Source organism: Ceratosolen solmsi, unplaced genomic scaffold, assembly GCF_000503995.2.
Source record: "Ceratosolen solmsi marchali unplaced genomic scaffold, CerSol_1.0 scaffold2, whole genome shotgun sequence".
In the NCBI taxonomy this organism is placed as follows: domain Eukaryota; kingdom Metazoa; phylum Arthropoda; class Insecta; order Hymenoptera; family Agaonidae; genus Ceratosolen; species Ceratosolen solmsi.
The window spans coordinates 846999-871503 of NW_011948422.1; the positions used below are offsets into that span (position 1 = coordinate 846999).

The 24505-nt window shown below is 36.5% G+C and overlaps 1 protein-coding gene across 1 annotated transcript in view; it reads left to right on the forward strand.

Moving 5' to 3' along the window:
* LOC105361989 (irregular chiasm C-roughest protein-like) overlaps positions 1 to 24505 on the forward strand; it is a 47503-nt gene that overhangs the window by 10411 nt on the left and 12587 nt on the right. Inside the window, exon 2 of the mRNA XM_011499315.1 lies at positions 4577 to 4809. Coding sequence (XP_011497617.1) covers positions 4577 to 4809 — 233 coding nt within the window. The remainder of the gene's footprint in view (positions 1 to 4576; positions 4810 to 24505) is intronic.

Below are 24505 nucleotides of genomic sequence, written 5' to 3' on the forward strand. Positions count from 1 at the left end.
GAATTGTAAAAATTTGTTCTATAAATTTTAACTCGTAAAGCTTGAGTATGACATAAAAATTCTTACCTTCCCGACCTCCGTCGATCTTACTTGATAGTCTTCAAACTCTAAGACTTTGGTTACAAGCACATCTTCATTGTTTCTACAAATTTAATATTCAATTCACCAACCAAAAAATATATTATTCAGTTAGTTAATACGGCATTATAAATTATATATAAATGCTATAACATGTCTCACTACATATAAAACTGGCGAATACTTATCCATTATTATAAATTTTCTATCTATAATTTATAGAAATGTATTAAGTTTAAATCAAATACAGTCTAAATAAAACTACTTTTGGGAAACTATAACAATCTAATATCTTTGAAATTATTTTTCGTATGTATTGGAAGGATAAAACAATGCAAAAACAGTTTATAAAAACGTTAAATTATGGAAATTATAAAAAATTCATATTCATTCACCATTCTGTTCGTCTCCATGCAAGTCTCTATTACATGTAAATTAATTTCATATCGATTTTTCACATTAACATTTATATTGATTCCCCTAATCAGAATAATAAACAAAATAATTATAACAATGATAATAATAATAAGAAGCCAGAAACTGTAATATCTCTTCAAATATAGATATTAGGATTTTTATATGATCGAATAAACGTCGCTTTCGAATGAACATTTAGGTTAGATGTATTGGAAGAATTAAAAAAAAATATAAAAAAAAATAAAAAGATATATATTAACAATGAATAAAGCTTCATTAATGTGTAACAATTATTGTTGAATAAGCATTTATTTTCATTCGATCTTCCTAATAATAAAACTTACAAAAATAATAATGTATATATCTACTGCCATAACAATGCATTATTTCGAGCTTAAGATTTTCCTAAGAATATCGAATCATAGAAAAATATATTTTCAATGCTGAGTGCCTCGAAAATCGATCGTTTGAATCCTCGATTCACCAATAAATATATACCGTCATCATTGTCCATATCTATCTGGTATCGATAAACCTCTCGAACTTATATTCTTTTCACTCAGACCAATATTATTTAGCTCCAAAGACGTGTTTTAAGAAACTTCCATAGAAAAAAAATCTACATTTCCAAATAGCGTGTAACATATATTCTATCTATGTGTACGAAAATTCAATGTACACTCGTATATAAAATTATTAAAAGCCGATAATATAAAGAAACAATTGTGCCGAAGGGTTGTATTTGCAGGGAACATTATGTCTAAGTACGTATTAAAGTTATATTTTCTTTCGAGTCCTTCAATAACGTTGTCCAATTTAATGTAATGCCACTTTAATGAAAGTAATATAAAAAGAAATTCAATATTAGACAGAGGATTATTTTTTTAATTAAATAGATGGGAAAAGGTAAAGAAAAAGGACAAATACAAAATCGAATAAGTAATACAGGATTACAAGCAATGGGACCATAGCAAGGATTTAATTAATTCCTAATACAACACTACCATATATTTTTTTTTGTATGGTACGATTTTCAATTACCCGGCCGACACTTTGATGCCCATCCAGACACATAATTTTAATCAAATTTCCAACAACAAGATTTTCCCTACGCAAGTGTCTTCAAAGCAGCATTTTTACTCCCACGTCACGTAGTCGCCGCAACACTGAGCACATGTTTGGTCACTTCGTCAGCGACCCGAGAAATACGCTCCCGGTTAACCAAAGCTTTTTCAAGCTCGCATTGGCCGGTCTCGTGGTAGCCAATTGCAAGCATAGCCGAAGGAAGAAAGGGATCCTTGAATTTCGAGGCAATGCGGATGCAGCACCTCGACCCGCCGGGCACTAAGAAAAGAAGAAGCTTCTGCGAGGAAAGCTCGGTAGGAAGGAAGTGGCAGTACAACTGTCATGTCATGGGTCACTTGATTGCTCGACGACTCTCCGCTTCGAACATAAAAGCCACTCTTTTTCCTCCCTCTTATACTTCTTCTTCATCATTATCTTTATCTTCGTCATCCTCCACCTCCTCCTCTTCCTCCTCCTCCTTCTCCTCCTCATCCTCCTCCATTTTCTTCTTCATCCTCTTCATCCTCTTCTTCCTCATCCTCTTCTTCTTATTATATCTCATCTACCGTGGCTGGATGTTATTATCGCTGCTCCTTCCTACGACTTTGAAAGCAAACTGTCGCACATTCTCTCGTCCAAGCCAACTTTGTCTCCGTCTCCCATTCCGATAAGCTGTAATTCTCGTCAGTCATTCTTGTCGCTGCACACCTCATTATCGAATACTTCTCCTCCTTTCTCGACCCGCTCCCTTCTCGTTCTTAATCTTATTCCTTATATAGGCATTCTCTCTCTAGAGTTTCTGGCGTTTCGCTTCTTGTTTAATTCCATGCGCAATAGCTTAAAGCAGTCATCGCGACTAACTGTACCTTATACTCCTACACTTGACTAATGTTCGCAACCCCCCTTCCCCCTCCCCCTACACTCTATGTCTATCTCATTCTATATAACCAACTAACTATCTATTTGCCTATCAATCTACCTTCTCACTCAGCTACACTAGCTCTATTTCTCTCCCCCAGCACGCGGAAAGACCTCGTACCTGACAGAAGTTAGTGCATCGGAAAAACAATGATTTTAAATTTATTTAACGTGGATTTTAAGTTGATCCTTGAATTTTCAACTTATTCTTTGTTTTAATTAGTTTAATGACAAATGGCGAGATCTGTCTTACTTACTCCATTTTTCCTTAAATACTTTGGTAGCACAGTAAGAAGTTTAGGATAACGAGAAATAATAAAATACGTAAGGTCAAGCCAAATCAAACGCTAACATAACTTGCTAATAAGAAAATTCCATCGCAATTACGATAATGATAAATTAGCTGAAATATGATCACTGTCCATAATATGGCGATTCAATAACTTTATAAATATATTAAAAAGCAAAAAATTGAAACATAACTTCATGGTTTACTTATATCAGTGAATTGAATAATTTGAAAACTGCTAATAGTAAGAAAATAAGGCATTGCTTCAATCGCCGAAAATAAGCGAATCGTTAAAAAGGTTTATAAATATTTTGTGAAGTTGAATGAGAATACTATAGTATTTCATTAAACCTTCGCCTTTAACGTAACCTCCTGGCCAAACCTTCGACTTGATCATAACTTTTTTTACTTCGGTTGCGCAACCTTTAACCAATGCAACGCAATTGTAAATCCTAACGATAAAAATAATGGATTTCAAAAATGTACTTTTTGAAAAAAGTACGATTTTCCAAATATGAAAAGTGTAAGTATTTTATGCTCCACGTCGTCAGGCATATTTCATTGGGCGATACAGTAGTACGAGAAAAACCAGTAAGAAATATGAAAGTCGTAAAAACCGGCAGGTCACAGAGGACTATCGAGAGCTGGTGCGAAGCTAAAACATATAATAAAATCAAATTTGTATCGATTCGGTGTCGCTTTCCTTCTGACGCGTCTCTTAACATCAATCCATCTCACCCCTTCGCCCTTATAACCCCACACTCCATCCTCCTGCAGAGTCCAACGCCTCAATCGAGCCTCGCATAAGAGCAATCAAGCGTGATCGTAAAACGAGGATTCGTGGAATTCACGTAGCTCGAACATTTCATCAAAGCGCGGAGGCGAAGTTTTTTTTTTTTTTTTTTTTTTTTGAGAAGTATCGAATGCAATTGACAGCCAATATCGTTAAATTTCATGTCATACAATTTTACACATTCTCAGCTTGGGTTCGTCGAGTGAAAATGAATTTTATTTCACTTAATTCGTGAATGACCGTACGGTAAGTTAGTGTCGATAATTATTGCTGAATTAAGAACCGTAATTATCCGTCGCGATTGTGATTTTATCCTCGATGAGCTTCAATGCTATTTAATTGCAATGCCTCTGGTTAATATTATCAGGCAAATAATACGGCAGCAGGGGAGAAAAAACCTCCCGATCGTATGCATGAAAAGTTATCGCGGACATATTCTGAGGATTTTTATCCTTGCATTCAAGTTATTTCTAGCTTACACGACACTTTGTCACATTAGACGTGATATTTTTTTAAAAATGATGACCTCCTTCTAAGAAATCAAACCGTCAATTCTCACGCTGCATTTTAGTCGAAATTGTCACGCTCGGCATCTAACAAATTCAAATGCAATACTCACGATAAATAAATAAATAATCATTTAGATCATATGCGTGCAGTAATTTTGCAATATTCCGCATAGAAATAAGGTAACAGTCGCCGCAGTCGTTTTTCCGATATATGTCGCGTGCGCATCCGGAAAATAGGAAAATGCGAGTACCTCGAGCAAAAGCCGCATTAAAACGACAAGTTATCGCGGTTGAAGTGTTCGAGCAGCGTTAAAAAAAAATCGCTATTGCACAAAGCCGATCGGAATCGCAATCAGGATCACAATCGCGTAATCGCAATAACGAGGGCTTCAGTGACTCGTGAAAGCTCGTAGGCCAGGAGGAGGCGACCGGGGGCTAGTAATAGCGCCGAACTAGCGTCCCAAGTCCAAGCCACGCTAAGCCGAACATGAAATCCTTGTGTTCCAGGCGACTTCTCTCTGCGCATCAACCCGGTGGAGCTCGAAGATGACGGGGTTTATCAGTGCCAAGTCTCACCGACGAACGACGGCCAGCCGGGACTGCGCTCCCGGTCCGCCAGGTTAAACGTCCTTGTGCCGCCCCAGAAGCCAAAGATCACCCAGGGCGACTTTCTTATCACGACCGAAGATAGGAAACTCGTGCTTGAGTGCATCAGCATAGCCGGCAAGCCCCCGGCCATTGTGAGTATTACATTTGCATGATTTTGTCGCCTCTGGGATTTAAAATGAGGATCAACCTACCTTGCGACCTCCCTTTCTTGCCGTGTTTCTTTAGAATTTCAATCCCCCCCCCCCCGCACTTTTACCTATTAATTAATGGCGTTGGTCTGAATTCTAGCCCCAAGGATTCTTGGCATTCCATATTTAATTTATACATTTATATTCCGTTTATTTTATTAATTAAAAGATACGAAATTTTTCATAATTAAATATTCATAATAACAATAATGACGATGAGAATGTAGATGTGGATGTCGACAATGACAATGGCAGTGACAATGATGATAATGATAATAAGCAAAATAACTTTGTGAGTTAATTAGAGGCCCGCAAAATATTTACCATTTGCTGTTCTTTAAATTTTGGTTCCTTTGAAAAGGATTAAAATAAAATTTATGTCTTACCCGGATTATTAATGAGCATCGTTCGTAGCATATTATTCCCGCATCGCGTAATAAATAACTGAAAATGACAAATTTCATTTCTGTTTCAAACGAAACGTTTTTATAACCAATTTAGCTCCATCTCTTTGATGCAAAAAGGAAAAAAAAAACGTTAAAGCGGAAAGCAAAAGAAAGAGGAAGCACAACTACGCTATCTTATAGACCAACCTATACACAGTTTACTTATAAAAATAGTCTGGAAATTCTACTTTGCAGTAATTATAAATTATCGCGCGATAACTATTTTTTTTAAATATTTTTTTTTATTTTTGTAATCATTACATAACCAGCGCATTACTCTATTAATTCTTCTGTTTCCCGAGGGGTCTCGACTTCCTCTACCCCGTTTTTTCTTTATCGCGCACATCTCAGCCAACGGGAGCAATAACGAATTTATAAACCGCCGGTAACGCGAAAAAGCTCTAAAGCATAAGCTCCCCTTTTCGGTTATATATCGCTCGGATACAAAATACGTACCCACACACATACACGTATCTTCTTGCGATCATGCATGCACCCGCACATACGTAAAGGCAGAGACAGAGGAAGGGAGACGGGGGGAGAGAGAGAGAGAGAGAGAGAGAGAGAGAGAGAACACCACAGGTGCATGAACGAGCGCATACACGTACGGGACGTATACATGAACGAAGTAATTTGGGATTAAGGTTAATCCCTCTAGTAATCAACGCCTGAAACCGAACGATCGCGCTATAAGTTATAAGTGTAACTTGTAGATTGAGTTGTAATTAAATCGAGCTTAACTCCCGACTGAAAAGAAGCACTTCCATTAACCGGATGCGCGCGGGCTCGCGCGTGCGCGTTTGCGTATGGCTATACTCCTACGTACGTATTTACTGTATATGAATATGTATAATAGGGGAACTGGATTCAGCGGAAGGGACTCATCTTTATTCGGACGCGCTTTTGAAAAAGTTGGAAAAACGATAGAAATTGATTGTAATAAATGCGACAGCCGAGAAGGATGTGAGAAAAATGACTTTGTATAAGATGATAGATATTTGATATGCTGTGATTATTTTCAACAGGATAATTGATTCACCACGAGAAATAATTATTTCTAAAACGAGATATACGTCGATATTGTTATTAACTCAGGTAATTAAAATTCTAAGGAAAAATTATAAATTTCGAAATTTCGTGCTATCGATCAAGAAATAGACTTCCATTTGGCCGAAACAAGCGCTAATTTACATGTTTTCGGTAAAAGGACGCATTAATAACTTTCGCTTCCTCCTATTAAAACGACACGAACGATCGGCTTGACATTAGCTCGTGATAAACATCTTAGCGTATGATCGTTTTTCATATAAACAAAATTCAAAACCGACTAGACTTACGAATTATCATAAATGTTCATTTAGCATGTGGAGCTTGTTTACGTGAAGAAATTCTCGGACCGAGACTTTATTAAAGTCATTAAAGTTATAGCCATAAATATCTTTTCGCGTGCTCCCCCACGGCTCGTGTCGCTCATTATTAATTTCGCGCTACAGTTCTTCTCTCCCCTAAATGTTTCACTACAGTTTACTCACAACTGTCATTAGGTAATCGCACGAATTCGTCGCATTATTTTTTCACGAACAGTATACTGCGCCATACCGCAGTTAACTTAAGACAATGACAAAGAATGACTGCCGAAAAAGCAGACATCCTTCACCTTTTTCTCCCTTCCTCCACTCTTAAACTCTTTAAGCTCTCCTTTGGCCTTCGCCACATACAAGCTCCTCTTCATATTCTTGTCCCTCTTTTCTTCATCCCTCGCGTCTGCTCGGCCTCTCTCTCTCTCTCTCTCTCTCTCTCTCTCTCTCTCTCATCCTCCTCCGCAGCTTTGTAATTTCAATCTTCACCTTTGCAGCCGCTCATGCTACGTCTCCTTGTCCTCTCCTCCTCCCTACTCGCCCTCCCCCTCGACCGTTATAACCCTCCGCTGTCCGTTCGTGATGCACTAGAGTGGAGAAGTAATCGCCGAGACCCTTCAACCCTTTTGCAGTCGCACTTGCAGTTTGCCATCGTGCCAGTTTTCCTTTCTTCCGCACTCGCTTTGAGCTCCGGGCAGGAGGGCTCGAAAGGAGAAGGACGAGAAGAAGGAAGGAGGTACAACCCCTACAGTAGTCGCACGAGCAGACTGCGTCACTTAAATCTCGGCGTCGTTAAGGTCTTACGCGCCGTGCAGCTTCCTATGGACCCTCGAGCTCGACGCGCAACCAGTAGGAAGGAGCTCTCCGCTTCGCATGTAGTTTAAATATAATTAGGCCATAATTACAAAGTGGCCCGTGCAGTCTTCGCTTCGTACGTACCCAGTCTTCGCGTAATTAGGGACGTGTTTGTCTTAGCAGACAAATCCAAGGAGTTATATCTTACAAGTGCCGCTACGTCTACGCTTTGTGTATGACTTTTCTTTCTTTCTAACTTCCAATTCATCTCTTTTTTACCTATTCTCTCCTCGTTTCCTCGCTCCTTATTATTCATATTCCGCTGACTGTTTCGTCCGGTACTTTAACTTTTATTCCACCGTCAACCCCGTCCATGCATAATAGTTTCGCTTGTTATTTCTCTCTCTCTCTCTCTCTCTCTCTCTCTCTCTCTCTCTCTGCCTGCCTGCGTTACTCGTGAACTTTCATTTAACGAGTCGTTTTCGATCTTTGTTATTTTTCTATTTTCCTGCGAAAGTTTTTCAACAGTTTGTATAAAGAATTTTAATTGCGGTCTTCCTTCCTGATAGCACTGACTAATGCTCTCTCTCTCTCTCTTTCTCTCTCTCTCTCTCTCTCTCTCTCCCTCTCTCTCTATTTATCTATCTATCTATCTATCTATCTAAATCAGTACTAAAATACACTGAAAAATCATACTAAATCAATCATAGGTACTTTTAACCACTAACTTATTTTTAATTAAATCTAGAACATTCATAAATTCGATTAAAATTATAAAAATTATTTTCATATTAAATGCTATTCATTTTAGGGCATTTAATAAAATAGGATTTTCATTAAAATTTATACATGCCATTTCGGTAAAATTCTATAATTTCTAACAAACTAGCAATCCATTGTAATAAATGTAATTAAATACAAACACGAAATTACGATTATTGAATTAATACACGTCCAAAGTCCTTATTTGTTTACATTGATATTGTAAAAATAAGTAATTAACTCATAGATAATATCACATAAATATCTCATAAATGTACCGTAGCTCTCGGTAAATTTGGTTTTGAAAACACAACGATTTATCCTAAAATAATTCAACCCATTAATTATTAACAGCACTTTTCCTTTCAGTATTTTAAAAATAATAATTTAAAATAATAATTATCATGTTTTTAATCTATCGTGATTGCGATATATTATCAATTGTATAAAAAAATGAAAAGTACTACATTAAAATATGATACTTTCAAATATTCTAGAATGCAAATAGTACATTCTAATGACTATGAGAAATTGAAATCATTTATAAAAATTTTGACATAATAAAATATGTTGATGTCTTGATGACTACGGAAGATACTCTCATTTATCAGATTTATTAACATTTATAACGGATAAAGGACATTCTAAAGAACGAGCTATTACAATATTCATAATAAAAATTTGAAATTACAATTAAAATGAAAATACAATTAAAAATAAAAAATTGCTACAATGATTTGAGTGAAAGTATATTAATATTGTTATTAATTTACAAAATAGTTTAATTTATACAATATATTATTATGAAAATTACCAATTTCAAAGCATATAAAATATTAAATACAATCTGCAAACTATTTTATAAAACTGTTACTATAAAACATAATAAAATCATTTAAAACACCATAAAAAATTAATTTCACTTAAACCAATTAAAATACAATTAGTTCTATAAACATATACGAAGAGATAAAATCAATTATATCTGACTAAATTAACCTGAAAATATGCTGTAAAATGTAAGGTTCAGTCTATTTCCTTCTTATTATTAAAAAAAAAAAAAAAAAAAAAAGATAAAATTTATAATTTTAAAAATATGATAGATTTAAGTACATTACAAGTTCACTGAGAATTATAATACATATTTCCGTTTAATTTTTTATCAATAGTTTTTTTTATACAGGACAAACGAATCTATCATACAATTGTATTTGATTTGGTTGAGAATAAGTATTGGTTGAAGAAGTATGAAATTCTTCAAAAATTAAATATAAATTTATAATAATTGACCTTTCCTGAAATTATGAATCTCCGATAATATTTACCAGAAGAAAATGCTTTATAACTTAAAGAGTAATAAAAAATTAATGGCTATAAGAAAAGAACTTTCAGAAAGATAAAAGAACTGACAATTTTTTTACAAGTTGCCGAGATTATAAAAAGAAAGTTGATTATATTTAAAGTAAACGTCAAATATTTAAATAAGAGAATTTTAAATATGATAATACAAGGAAAAATTTACAGATATCAAGTAATATTCAAGAAGCTAATGAAAAATCTCTGTATTAATGGGAACGTCTGCAAATTAATTTATCTCATATAAAAGAAAAACTTTCTTCTATTATTATATTTTAATACCACATTGACAAGGAAAATAAAATCCAATATCTTTCAAAATATATGAAGACTTGTTATACGTTTTCAAATTAAATTGAAAGCTGATTTAATTAATATAAATAATGGACGATAATATTAATATGCGATTGGTATTTTGTCGTTAATTGTTTAAAATTTTTAGCACAGTTTCAGTTGAACTTACATGATCAAATGTACGGAAACTTTAGATCCGTATTTTTATCAAAAAGCTATACCGGGAATGGAATAGGCCACATAAAAATATACCGAACTATTATCAATCGTAAGCCCATCGGTCATTAAATAAGAAAACATTCAAGTGAATGATTTTCTCAATTCGCCGAGATTATGCAATTATTATTTTGAATGAAAGTATTCCAACGTATGGATATTCGAGAAGCAGTCGATGCATGGCTATCGGCTCGACGCTAATGGATTACAAATACGCTTTCTTTTGTGTGCGGAGCTCGTGTGCCTCGTCGTAAAATGCAAAAGCGCCGAACGATCGCTCACACGCTGTGCTTACTTACACTCGGCCGTAAAAGAAAATCACTCAGCTCGTCGGGAGCTCAAACATACAATAAGAAAATTGAAGGTAGATCGCAGCTGTCGGATGATCGATCCGTGTACTTATAAGACCGTGCGTCGAGTTCGTGAGGCCACTTAGCAGGTTTGCCCTGTCCCTTTAAGGAACGGTAAGGATGAGTTATGGCGGGAGCGGCGCTGGATCCGAGCTGCCACTATTTCGTTAAAGCTCGTGTCTTTGTATAAAAAAAAAAAAAAAAAAAAAAAAAAAAATCCGAGTCGACGAGAGGGAGAGTATCTTTTACACTCAATTACAATGCAATTAAGTGCAATTGCTTTGCGTTAACGGGCTCTCGAGCACTCGAGAATGAAGTCGACAGAATTTCAGTGAGAGGCTCGCAAAGGTTGACGAGGGTTTGAGGAGAGATGGCACGAGGCTTTTCAAAAGAAAGAATTAAACGTTCACTTGTTCCTCTAATTAAGCTAATGCCTAACATGCTATTTCTTTATACAAATTTTCTCACCTCAAACTACAATCCTCCTTCAACCCCCCTCGTGACCGTGGCCTATTACTATTTCAAAACTGATTTAATCTAAGGATTTTATTTGCATCTCGATATTCTACAAAAAAAAAAAAAAAAAAAAAAAAAAAAAAAAAAAGAAATTGCCCTTAAAACATTATTACCCATAAAGATGGATGATGTGAATTTTTAACTAACTTTGTCTCAGAAATTCAAATTATTTTAAAGACTCGACTATAATCAACATGATGGATGTACGCTCGATCTAATCCGTTAACCGTTTTAGCATAAAACTTATAAAGTACACGCAACGTATCGCTAGATTGACGATAAAATTCAATTATGCTGTCAATATCTTCAGTTTTATTTTATCGCTTATTATTAGTTACTTAATACTTACTATCATTGCGACATGTTGTAAGGAAGTGAACCGCCGCATACTTACATGTCAACGATAAAAAAATAAAAAAGAAATTTGATATAGCTAGCACGAAACGATAAATATCCATCTTTCGCGAATATTGCGCTTAAATTATATTCAATCGTTTAAAATAAAATATATATTGAGTATAAATCAAATTGCTTTTTCCAATTAGATTGAAAAATCTTATCATGCGAATGCACGAAAATGAAAAATCTTTCAATTATCAATAATACTAAAATTATTAAAGAAATTGATTTTTTTTTGTCACAATTTAAGTGATATTTTGTTTAAAAGATAATAATTTTCCCCAAGATTAAAATCCTTTTCATAAATGTGTACATGTTCAAAACTTAGGAATATAACAAAATGTTTTTAAGTAATTATTGATGTCTGCGCTCCTAAAAATGAAGCCAATGTGTATCTATTTGATAAAACTATCTATAATTTGCTTTTATGTCAAATGCCTTTTTATCTAAGAGCAATTAATTAAAATTATATACACGCTTGTGTATTTATATTTTAATATTGAAATGAACTGAAGTAATACCGTTAGATTGTAACAGCGTTAAGCTCTACTCAGTTTTTGATTATTTACAGAAACGTATAATTTCAAATATATTCACTACCGAAGTGATTTGATAAATTATATTTATTTTATTAAAAGCCTGAAATATTAATAAATCTTTCGGCATGATTGGCCAATGGATTTAATATTTATATGTGAAAAAAGGAGTATATATATATATATATATATATATATATATATTAATTCTAATTATAAACAATGTATCCTTAAATATTATAAACGAATTTAAGATTATCTCTAATATATACGTAAATATCCTTCCTCCTATTCTCCTATGGATGGTATTATAGAACTTATAATAATTAAAATATTACTTATCTATTCTAGTGATTTTTCATTATTAAATATTTTAAAGCTCAAGAAATGCGAACCGTGGATATTGATTATTGGAATTTAATTTTTTTTTTAACGCATTAGTTTGTTTGTTTTTTATTAATGCAAATAGAGCAAAAAAAACTGTAAATTCAATCATTTTAATTTCTAAATTTATGAAACATTTGGTTATTATTTCCATTTAGCTTATTTACATTTTTATTTTCATATTCTTTTTAAATTTAGATGCTTCGCGGTATTGATACACTTACGCTAATAAGATAAAAAATTGATATCGCATCAAAATATTTTTCAATAATATGCGTTGACGTATCTTCACACGTTAATGAATAAATCTCAATAAAATACAAATGGAAAGGACTGAAATCTCGTTGAGTAATGAGGAGAACAAGCACGCCATGCTATTTAAATTAAAAAAAATAATGTCCACGAGTAAAATAGTTTTGTCGAGATACGTTCAACGAATTGGAAAATGGCACGTCAGTTATGCAGAGGGAAATAAAATTTCTTGATCTTTCGTATAGCGACTAGATTTATGAAAAAGGGCGATGGAACTTTTTCATTACTGGAAATAGAAACTTGATTGGGCGACAATTGGAAACTATGAGAATTGTCCGGAAAAGGACGAGGTGGCTAAGAGGAAAGGCGTTTCACTTGGTAAAAAAAAAGTAGCTCGGTTGCAGCGTAAAGCACTTAAGGAAAGTTAACGCTGATTCTTTGAACCTGTTTCCCCCCTCTTGTCTCATCCGTGATTTTTCATTGCCTATGACGGTCTTTAGTGGAATTCTCCGGCGCAATAAACTAGCGTAAAAAACTTTTCGCGGAAAGTCTGTTAGGTTGAAAGATCAATAATGAGTATTGGAAAGACGTTTGGAAATAAAGAATTTAAAATCAAACAATTTATTACAGTGGCCCTTGATTCAACTACTTACATTTTTTTTCGTTAATTTTCATTTTCAACAGACTTTTCGTTAATTTCATATTTTACGATCACTATGAAATATTATCGAATTATCTGTGTTTATGAGGCACAAGTGTTCAGAAGTTGATAAAAATAATTGCAATTTATATTTATTTTATATCAGCTCTTTTCATCTTCCTACCTACATCGTATTTTAATTCCATCTTGCGTCAGCGAATTTCAACGGAGGTAAACCGCAATAACAAATAACAACGCCGAATACATAATGAAATGGAATGGGCAATTTGTTTGAATATGAGGCAACAGTAGTGTCTTACCTTTCATTATATCGCGAATAATACAAGAAATTGAAACACGCATGAGGCAAGCGGAGAAAATTTCCTCTCGGTGAAGCACCAAAAGTCAATATGAAGTTCGAAAAGCCGTTTACCTTTTCGTCCGTCGAGGCTTCCATTTGTACTGACCAATAGTTGCCGCAATGGCGCGTACCTTTGTTGTTCGCTTGTTAACCAAAAGCTCGCATTTGAGTCGCTTCCCCCATCACGACGGTTGCGCTCTCATGTGTGTGTATATATTTATATATATATATATATATATATATATATATATATATATATATATATATATATATGTATATGTATATGTATATGTATATGTATATGTACATGTATATGTAGACATAAGCAGAAGTTTCCTTCTGCGCTATTCGTGGTAGGTCCCACTTGCGTTTAATATGGGCTCCCAAGTGGGATTTCTCGTAAGCTCGATTCTTGTTCGCTACTCAGCTGCGAAAACCATCGTATATTTTCAATTTGGAATTGTTTGCTTCAAGTCGATATTACGAGCTGAAGTTACGTAGCCTTTTTCATAATTATTAATCTCAATTATGTACAACTGAATTTAATTTAATAAGAAAGCCTCCTGGAATCCAACTCCTCCACATGCTTAAGACTAATAATTATAATATTTGTAGAGTTTTTTCTTGATTCATGGCACAATTTACTCAATGTATATGAGCATTTAGCTAAGAATCATACTACTCGTTTAAAAATTATGCTTAATCAAAGCACTTGACAATATGAGTTCATAACAGATTTATTATTCTGAGGAAGTTCAATTTACGTAAATACACAAATTAACGCTGCATAGGAATAGAACACTTGGTTACTCTTCAGCTTTATGAATTTTATACCAAGACTCATACATTTACTTGATTATTTTAGACTGCAAGTTTGATGTTGTTAGCACTCGAAAATAGTTGTTAAATCAACTTGTATAACACAACACATGCAGAGTTAAAGTATGCTAATAAGATTATGCAAACTTAAAAATAAAATATACCACTTAGGCATTTAGAAGGACAACCCATGCTTTCACATATTAATGATGATTTATTTTATATTCTTAATGATGATTATCAGTAATTTAGTTGGCATTATATAAGCTGTCTTTGACCTCTTCGTTTTACTTATATAAATTCACATTAATCATTCGCGCGATTTAAAATATTTTTCATCGTTAAATAAGCCATTCTTTATTATACAAATGGTACTTCAGTCTTTCAATCTAAAATATTACGGAGCCTAAACTGAGAAAATCGAATTTTACATTAGTCAGTCGCATAGAATACTCGTGCAAATATTCACTTACCGACAATGTAACTTCAATAGATGGCTCTTATAAGAAAGAAGTGTCATACCTTTCAGAACATGTGTTTGATCAAAGTGTAGGAGGCGGCTTATAGTATTAGATAATTGAACGAACCACCTGTAGTTTATTATAATAAGCTTTTGTTTCGAAGATCTAAGAGTTCATTTCATCCATTCTTTTATATCACTTTATAATAAATATCGACGTTATTATCAAATAAATGGCTGAATAAACATTATTAAAAAAAAAATAAAAAAAAAAAAAAAACACGTAAAGAAAAAACATAAAAGTCGTAAAATCGGCTTGAGCTTACGGCTTATTAGAATATAAAATTTTTATGGCATACAGTTATAAACGCTTACTTATCGCTATTATACTAGAAATTGAAGAAGTATCACCTTTCGCGCGCGCGCACACACAGATACGGATACATACATACATACATATATATATATATATATATATATATATATATATATATATACATATTTTTTACACGCACATTTTAATATGATTTCTCAAAAAATTTTACCCACGACGTTAAAAAGTAGTCATCGTCTATTTTAAACCCATGAGCCGACGACGTTACAGATAAAATATGAGCCTTACGTAGTTCAGTTATGAAATTTGGAATAGTAGATGACGCATAATAATGTCAAAACTTCAATAGTCAAGAAAAAGATTTTTCTTGAATTCATCGGCGATTCGAAAGTGATGCGTGTGAAAAGTTCCTTATTAGTTTGCAAATCGATAGGATACTCGAGTCCCGGTGCAGTCTTTCATTCTCCCTGTCTTCTCACTTCTTTCTACCCGACATAAGCGTTAAAATCTGCAACGATAATATTGTTTATGACCTCGGGAAACGGCTGCGGCAATAAAGGGAACGCGAGCGAGATACGGGGAACGGCTGTAAAAGAAGAGCAGGACAAGTAGAGGAAAGAGAATGATAAAGGGAGATATTCGTTCGACGAGCGTATTTCGCATCTCCGTGAGTCAAGGAATACGAAGGAACTAAAAAGGTTGCATCACTTGTGAGCAATGAGTTTTCTTCGAGGTTAAATTAAGCGAGCATCCGCAAATAGAGAAAGGTGAATATCTCTTTGAATCCCTCCCACCTTCCAACCACGCCGACCCCCTCACTCTCTCTTTCTCTCTCTCTCTCTCTCTCTCTCACACACACACGCGCGCGCGCGCGCACTATGTTTTTTCGTGCCAGTGTCATAGGATATTATCGTTGGCAATAATGCTTCGTATCGGTGCACTTCTAACGGCTATGAGTCTTTTTTCGTTTCCGACTTGAAACAATAGCGGAATAATAATCCAAAACCCTTGCTTTTGACGATGAGATAAATGCAATACTCGCCAATAACGCTGCACATTATCGGGAATGCTAACTTAAATGATAGAAATGAGTGTTTCGGTGGGCGTTACTTAATTGATTAGCAATCGTTATCGAACATCGTCGTCATATGACCGATTATTGGCGTACTGGTAAGGAGCGATGAATAAAAGTTCGATTAGAAATGTGAATTTATGCGGCTGACGATAGATAACAATGACAAATAAAAGTTTTGACAATTGCCGGCGATATATATTTTTATATACGCGTATTGGACATCAGAACGGCACGTTCAGTGATAAAATATGAAAATGTAAAAGTTACTGGCCACACAAAGATGCCAACTTTTTAATTTTTATTATACAGCCTCTATACTGCATTTAAAATTATATCCTATAAAAGAAAATTTCATATTACTTTATATTACTTTATGTCGAATCATCATAACGTCGACTCGTGGAACAAAATAATATTCTAATAAACTAATATATGAAATCATGATATAATATTCGCTTTTTCCCGATATATTGGTAGTAATGGAATAAATTTTAAAGAGAGAATTTCGGAATAATCGGTGATAGAAAAGTTTCTTATTTAATCCAAAATATAACGAAACGACGAGAAATGTTACTGCGACTAAGCGATACGTTAAATTGATTGGAATAATTGAAAATCATATTCGTACTTCAGAGTTTTATTTATCTTTTATTTTTTTTATTTTTGTTTTTCAAATCCATTCTTTCTCGAATTAATTTTAATAAATTCAACGAAAGTTAATATTTCACGATACACTTTCGACTTGATGATTTCAAGACAATATTGAAAATCTTTTAAAAAAAGAAAAAAAAACCGTCGATTAACAATATGTTTTCATTTTATAAATTTTTCTTCGCTCACCAACACATTTAAACACCGAATCTCCTTAATCATCAATGGCCTTTCTTAATTATCCTCCTGAACAATGGACGGGAATTCAAGGATATCATTATAAGCACAGATTAGATAATATTATACATAACGGCCATTTTCCTCCTATAATCAATGGAAAAACTAATGCTTCACGAAAATACTTTATTTAATTAATTCCCCCTTCGTAATGGCTTCGAGGCATCCGAATACATTAATAATGTCAAATTTCATTAAATACTTAATATACATCGCAATCACAAAACTGGTCCAATCTACAAGAAAAAGTCAAATACAAAATTAACTTGATTTTTGACGCACAAGCAGCTGGCAACTGGATGGCCCTTTGTGACGTTAAGAAAGAGCGTCAAAAAGCGTTCGAGCGAGAGAAACAAACAAAACCGACAATGCCGTGACAGTGATAAAAAAAGCATCAATAGACGTGCAATAATCAAGTGATGTCTGTGCAGCCTCTGGAAGATCGAAAAAGCCAATTATAAAATCTCGAGAAGGTACGGGCTCATAATAATCCTTACGACGGCTCGTTGAGATTCCCCAACACAAGCGCCCTACCCACCCTCGACTACCCAACAACCACGAAAATAAATTAGAGTGTCGGTAATCACACGGGAGTCTCTCGCCCGACTAATGCACGGCATTTCTTATCGCGGCCCTTAAATAAATAGCCAGTAATATATGGATCCCGGTTGTAGCGCGTGCCCCGGTGCATAACGGATACCTAGAAGTTTCATTATCCGCGAGGCGGTAACGGTGCTCGTTAATATGATATACCGACCGATAGGTTGGCCGAGCTAATGACGTGAGTCGGCCCTATACGCCCGTGTGTGTGTCCAATGATTCCATTCGGTCGTGGTTCTCGCTAAAAGACGCTGGAACTTTGGAGGCGATTGTACTCCGGGACGAATATCCCTTGACCACTCGGCGCTATTCGGCCGCTGAGCTGGAGGGGCTAGAGGGTGGGCGGAATGGGCTATTGTGATGGGGAGGGGGGAGGGAGGATTTCGACGAACGACTCGACCACTGCCCCGTACTCGAGTAACTCGGTGGCCCTCGGCTCCAGCACATTTGAATCGCCCTTGTCGTTTATTTTACCCTTTATCGACGGGGAAAATTGGCCGGGCGCGAGGAACCGCCGTCAGCCCGGAAAATGCCCGAGCGTTTTATTTTCTTTTTTATTTTATTTGTATCGCGGTTGGGTAAACCAAGGGAGCTGCTGCCGAGTCCAAGCCATTTATTTTCAAAATACCGAATTCAAATATCGACGAGGGCGAGCTTACGAGTACCCAATATTCGTCTCCCAAAACAAGTATTAGATTTAGCCAGTTAAACGAATGCCTGGACATTTTATTTCGAGATGATTTCGCTTTCTTTCGAATTCTCCCATCACGACTATTTATTTTTTCGCAAAGACTAATAAACCGCTTCATTCAATCGTGACCTGAATGCTGTCGATGCATCATTATCAATTGGATTTAATCGTTGAAATGGATGACTTGTCGATGTTCGATCTAACGCCTCGTGTTATTGTAAACGTGTAATTGCGATTAAGTACCTTATGATTTGCGATACTGTCCAATATCCTTCCAGCTCTGTCACTTAATACCTCCAATTCAAACAGTGCTTACGATTTTTTTCTGCCACGCCCCCCCCCCACTCCCCCTCCCCCCATAAAACAAATTTTAATTAAAACTATTATAGGCGGTAGGAAAGATCAAACAGCTTCGCGTAATAACTCGCTCTGAATTTTACGTCGGAAATTTTCATCGTCAGGAATTGAAAAACTTGTTTATTATCGATAAACTTTATTTTTGTAAATATTGGCCGAAAGCGCGCCCCTCCCGCCAAGCTAAACCAGAATAAAATCATACACCACCACCCTACGGCCGCCCTCTGGCACTTTTCGTTTTTACTACAGACACGACCTTGCCATCGCTTTTACTTTGATGCCACGTCGTTTAGAAAATGTTCGCCGCCACTTCCACACCCGCAAGACAACGGTATTCATCCCTCTTCCATTATTAAAATGGAAAAGGAAAGTGAGCGCGCGAAACGACTTGCCGGGACGAGAAGACGACGATCGCCCCTTAAAGTGCATGCACCGCCACTAGCATGTAATAAGTCAACTTATTCGATAAACCAACTCGACGTCAAGAGTTATTCCATTTACCCAGCTCGTGTCACCGCCGACTAGCCATCCTCTCCTCGCATCTGTTCTGAAAAACGTTTCTCCGATTCTCATCACGAACGTCCCAACGCCAAAGCAAGAAAGGCGCCTCTCGCCTCCCCCAATTCCCCGCGCTCTCACTGGCCCACCCATCTCAATGTACGAAGCCGAGCGATCCGAAGCGTAAAGTATTTAATAATGCCCCGACCGAAGCTACGATAAATTCCAAGTTGCCATTGAAAAAAGAAAGCCCAGCCTCTCGGTTGAACTCTTTCGCAAACGGTCACGCGCCCATCCCCCGTTAAATAATACAAATTCGGTCGTTGCCGCGTCATTGTATTACCGGCTCGAGCTCACCGTTTCCATCCCCCTCCATTCCCGCAACTTGGACCCAACCACCCCCGCCCCTCTTACCCTCACCCGTATCCGACTCATGCCAACCGAGCCCATGCAGGAAATGGAGGGCGATCGGACACGTCTTCGGCGGCATCGATATCACACCCGTTGGCCACGCTCGTCACATAAATCATGCAGTCACGCTCGTCGGGGCTGGCTGGACTCGTCAACGAGGCCCACGAACATTGCCCGAGGACTAGTTAATACAGCGACGTTGAAGAGGCTATTAGCGCCCCTGCTCATCGCATCTCATCATCCCCCTTTCAAAATCCTGATGCACCGGTCCGTCCCTCGTCCTAGATGGCGAGCCCTATGTCGCCGCCGCCATCGCCACCGCCAACGCCACCGCCACCGCCGTCGTCGTACGCTAATCGGATTATCCGGATCCAATAATTCTCCGACCATTTGCCTCGGATGCGAATGAGAGACGCGCGATATCGCAGTCCGTATAAATTATTCGCCCGCGACGATGGCTTCTGCCGCGTCTTATTAGCCTCGGGCTAACTACATATCGATCGACTTAGTTGGATTTCCCGAATTCGGCTGGGATGCTTGGCGTATTGTCGGCTGACGCCCGACTAGAACTTCCTGGGCTTCGGTGCACGAGCGTGTCGGTGGCGATGGTGAGCGGCAAAGGGGGGAAATGTTGGCCGATGGTAAGAGGGGTACGCGTTTTGATCGTGGTAATTGCGCGTGTTCGATTACGGCACGTTGGGCTGAAACGTCGTTTGCGAATTTACACTTGTTTTCAATTGTGTACAATTGCCACGCGTCGTCTGCAAATTTATATATCGGCCGCGCCTACTCTTTACCGCGTGTAATGCGCAAATGTGCTAGTAAAATTGCAGGCTCGTTAATGTGTACAAAATCGTTCATTCAAGGCAATAGAGCCAGTGCTCTCGAAAACATCGTCCGTTACTTTTCCCGCGTCTTATATTTACTTACGTAATAATGGTCTTTGTGGCTTTTGCGATATAAGTTAATAATAATAATAGCTAGTAACGTTTGGCAAAGCGATTGTAATTGGATTTTTTCATACTTTATATTATTTTTTTTTTTTCATTGGTTTTGTTTTGTTTTGCTTTTTTTTGTTTATAAATATGCGCTAATGACGAAGTTATGTGCTAATAATTACGAATTTTTTTTCTCAAATATTTAATGATTATTAAGTCTTTGGAAAGATTATGTATGTATTGCCCGCTTCAATTTGTCGAGGCCTAACTCGGCGGATCCTCCTCGGAACGTAGTCTATCACCAATTATCGACAATTAATTACCCGTCATTGGAAACGACAATAATCCCAACTACTCGTTCGAATAAGTTTCAAGTACACTTAAGCACGTACAAAACATCGCGAATGCGCTCTAACCCATGGCTCGGGAATCGCAACCATGTCCAATCCCCACCCAACAGCCCCCTCCTTGCGTTTACATTATCAATGTGGCGACGCGGGAGCGTACAAAGATGAAAGAGAGGCCGCTCCTTCCGTGCTATCTCACGGGACCTGGTGGTTAATGAGCTTTATCGATCGATAGGCTGCCCCACCCTCAACCCCGGTCCCCATTCAATTCGCGCTTTTTCTCTGACCCTTGGAATTTTAAGCCGACTTCCAAGCGCTCCCCTTCCGGCACTGATTCACGACAGTTCCACCATCACCGCTTCCCATCATCTACGTGTATCGTATTGATAAATAAACGTGGGCAGAAGGGAAGGGGAAGGGGATAGGTGACTGATGGCTGGTGGCTAGCGGGATGGGGAGGGGAGGCTTGTAGAGACACGGGGCCGGGGAGTCTCACGTGCACCTGTTATTTAATGGCAATGGGAATGCTTTTAGTTGCCGCTTCGGATTTCCGGCATATTTGCCATATCGAATTGCGCAATTGCGCAAGGGGAATAGGAATATTGGGGCTGACTAGGCGCTTCCCCCTTTCGCTCAGCACACTTTAGAAAGCTACGGTTTTTGTAGACGATGCCGAGGTGCAACCGAGTCCCGACGCTTGATACGTGAACTTTCGACTAAAAGGATAAATTATTAATGAGAAGGTAGGTAACGCTATCGTTTCGTTACAATGCGCCTCGCCTAATTGCGCTTTCAAATGAATTCATCAATTACGCAAATATTGCGTTTCACGTCAAAGAGATAATTTGGCTTTCAACCATTCGAAATTTGTCGCAGCGTCTATGTGTCTGTAGTAAAGTTGCTCGCCCGATCGCTAACGAAATTTCACGTTTTAAAAGACTCTATCTCTTTATTTCGACAATTTGTATGTTAGTATCATACATTACAATATATTATTACCTTTATAATTATTATCGTTATCATCGATATTTATTTACACGCTATTGAACGTATAAAAGCTGCCGTTACATGCATCCTCTACTGTAGCTGCTGCTGCTCCTGCTGCTACTGCTGTTGTTACTTTTTTTGTTATAATAATATATAACAACAACAAAAACAACAACAACAACAACAACAACAACAATAAAAATAGCAATAACAACAATAACAATAATTATTATTACTATCATTCTACTATTGTTATCATTATCATTATTATTGTTATGTCGAATCGAATGACATTACAAAGAAATTCCGCTGTGTTTGTGCTGCAGTATCTGAATTACTTATTATTAACAAATTTATTTAATAGAAAACATAATGAAGAATTCGATTGGAACTCTTTCGATTTTGCCAATGGAATCGAGCAATCGTTATTAATGCAGACATAATGTGTACCAATCGCTGGAAATGCATTTTCAAGCATAAAATATTTATTTAATTAAGTATTACAAACACTCGAGACGGCTTAACAATGAGTGTCATTTCGAAAACATAAAAAGAGTTTATTAGCGGATATTTTCGATTGTTCGTGCGTGCGCTATATCAAATTTTGCGCCCAAATGCTATAATTCACTTTGCATTACTTGTGACTTTTATACGGAAAGTTATCTCAATTTTACCCATCAGATAAAAATAAATCGAATATCCCGAATAAACTGGCATAATCGAATTTTTCAACATGGCATCATCGGAATACTTTATGCATAGCTCGTCTGCTCATCTACAGCGCCCACCAATGCATAACTCATCGGCGCTGGCCACACACATGCGACTAACAAGCGTAAAACGACCAAGTGCGCGAACTCAATTGCGCTCTCGCGGAACCGAGGAGCGGATCTCACCGCACCACGTACTTCGAGACCGCGCGTATATCAATCAATTTTTATGTAAAAATCTGGTTGCAATGAAAAATAAAGATCCGCGAGCTGGCAATAATTTGACCCAATGGGATAACCAGTGGCAATAGATACGACAACAGCGGCCATCGCGACGACAGCTTGCAGCACGCAGTCATTGCTCTTTTACAAAACTGCCGGGGAAGGGACGCACGCCTACCGTTGCCGAGGCTACGTTCAATATCAGTAGATAATATCACGTCGTAACGGCGTAGTTACATCGGCTAACCGCAACATGATACGGACGACAACAATAGGTGATAAAAATCCTATTGCTATTTTACTTTATTTTAACGCTTGACGTTATAACGCGGCACTTTCATCAGTAAGCGTACTTATTGAATTTATTTAATTTTTGGATTCGGTGGGTAGTGGATCGGACGATATTTATTACGATTCGGATATATTAAGTGAATAATATTATCGGGCTGCGCGATAAGTGAGTTTCGTAACTTATGGATATAATATTTGAAAATACGACAGAAATTCATTTACCCAGGTTGGGCACGCGCACCGCTAACCTTTTGATAAAGCAGTTTTCATCCTTCACTCCACGACTTTCCTACCTCGTGATTATATTGTAATGTAACATATAAAAGGCCGTAAGTGTCGCTTAATTCAAAATACACGCGAGTGTAGCGCATACATTGCAGGACTCTTGCGTCGTCAATTACTTTCATTTTTTTTTTTACTTTTATAAAATGCTAAACGCAATTCCAATAGGCAAACTTTTATGACTATCGGATCGACGGAAAAGGTCAGCCATCGTATAACCGGAGAATCGCCCGATGGTAAAACATACCAGTATATCAATTGATAATATTAAAAATAGTCGTTTGAAAAACAAATAGGCGAAAACGTAAATGTCGAAAAAACATGTTTAGAGCAAACTACAATGTAGTAACTTTGTATTATCCTGGGCTTTTGAAATTACTTTTTATTAAAATACGACCATGTCCTGGACGGACGCGCCCGCGCGCACGCACCATCTATCTTTAATATTACCATTATCTATCTTTAATATTAATATCTTTTATATTGGTATTAGCTTTTGTTGAATTATTCAATACTTCGGGAGAAAGTTAAATCTTCATTTTCGGAAGTATACCAATTAAAGATATTGAAATATTATAATTTAACATTATTTCTTGTTTAAAAATCCAAGAAATTTCTACCAAATTTATTCAATTACTAATATATCGGTAAGCAATAGTTATTATAGAATAAATATTTGAATACTACAATTTAACGCAAACGTTATCGATAATTTATACAACCGAGATTTTTGACATCTTGAAATGAAATCTTTCTTTCGAATGACAAATAATTTAATTCTTGATATTAGCAAGATATTTATTCTTAGTATTATATATTATTAAATGAAATTACCCCGAATTATTACTATGAAAAGGTAACCATCAGTGTCATAAAACATTTTTGACATTTTAATAAAAGCCAAAAGAATGAACTATAGAATATTTTTCTGCGCGCGCGAGCGCCCGTGTGTTGTGTGTGTATCAACCCAATCAAGTGCGTTTACAAAAAATTAGAAACTTTAACTCATCGTTTCATGCGACACTATATTAGCAACATTTTAATTGGTTAAAATCCCGAATGAA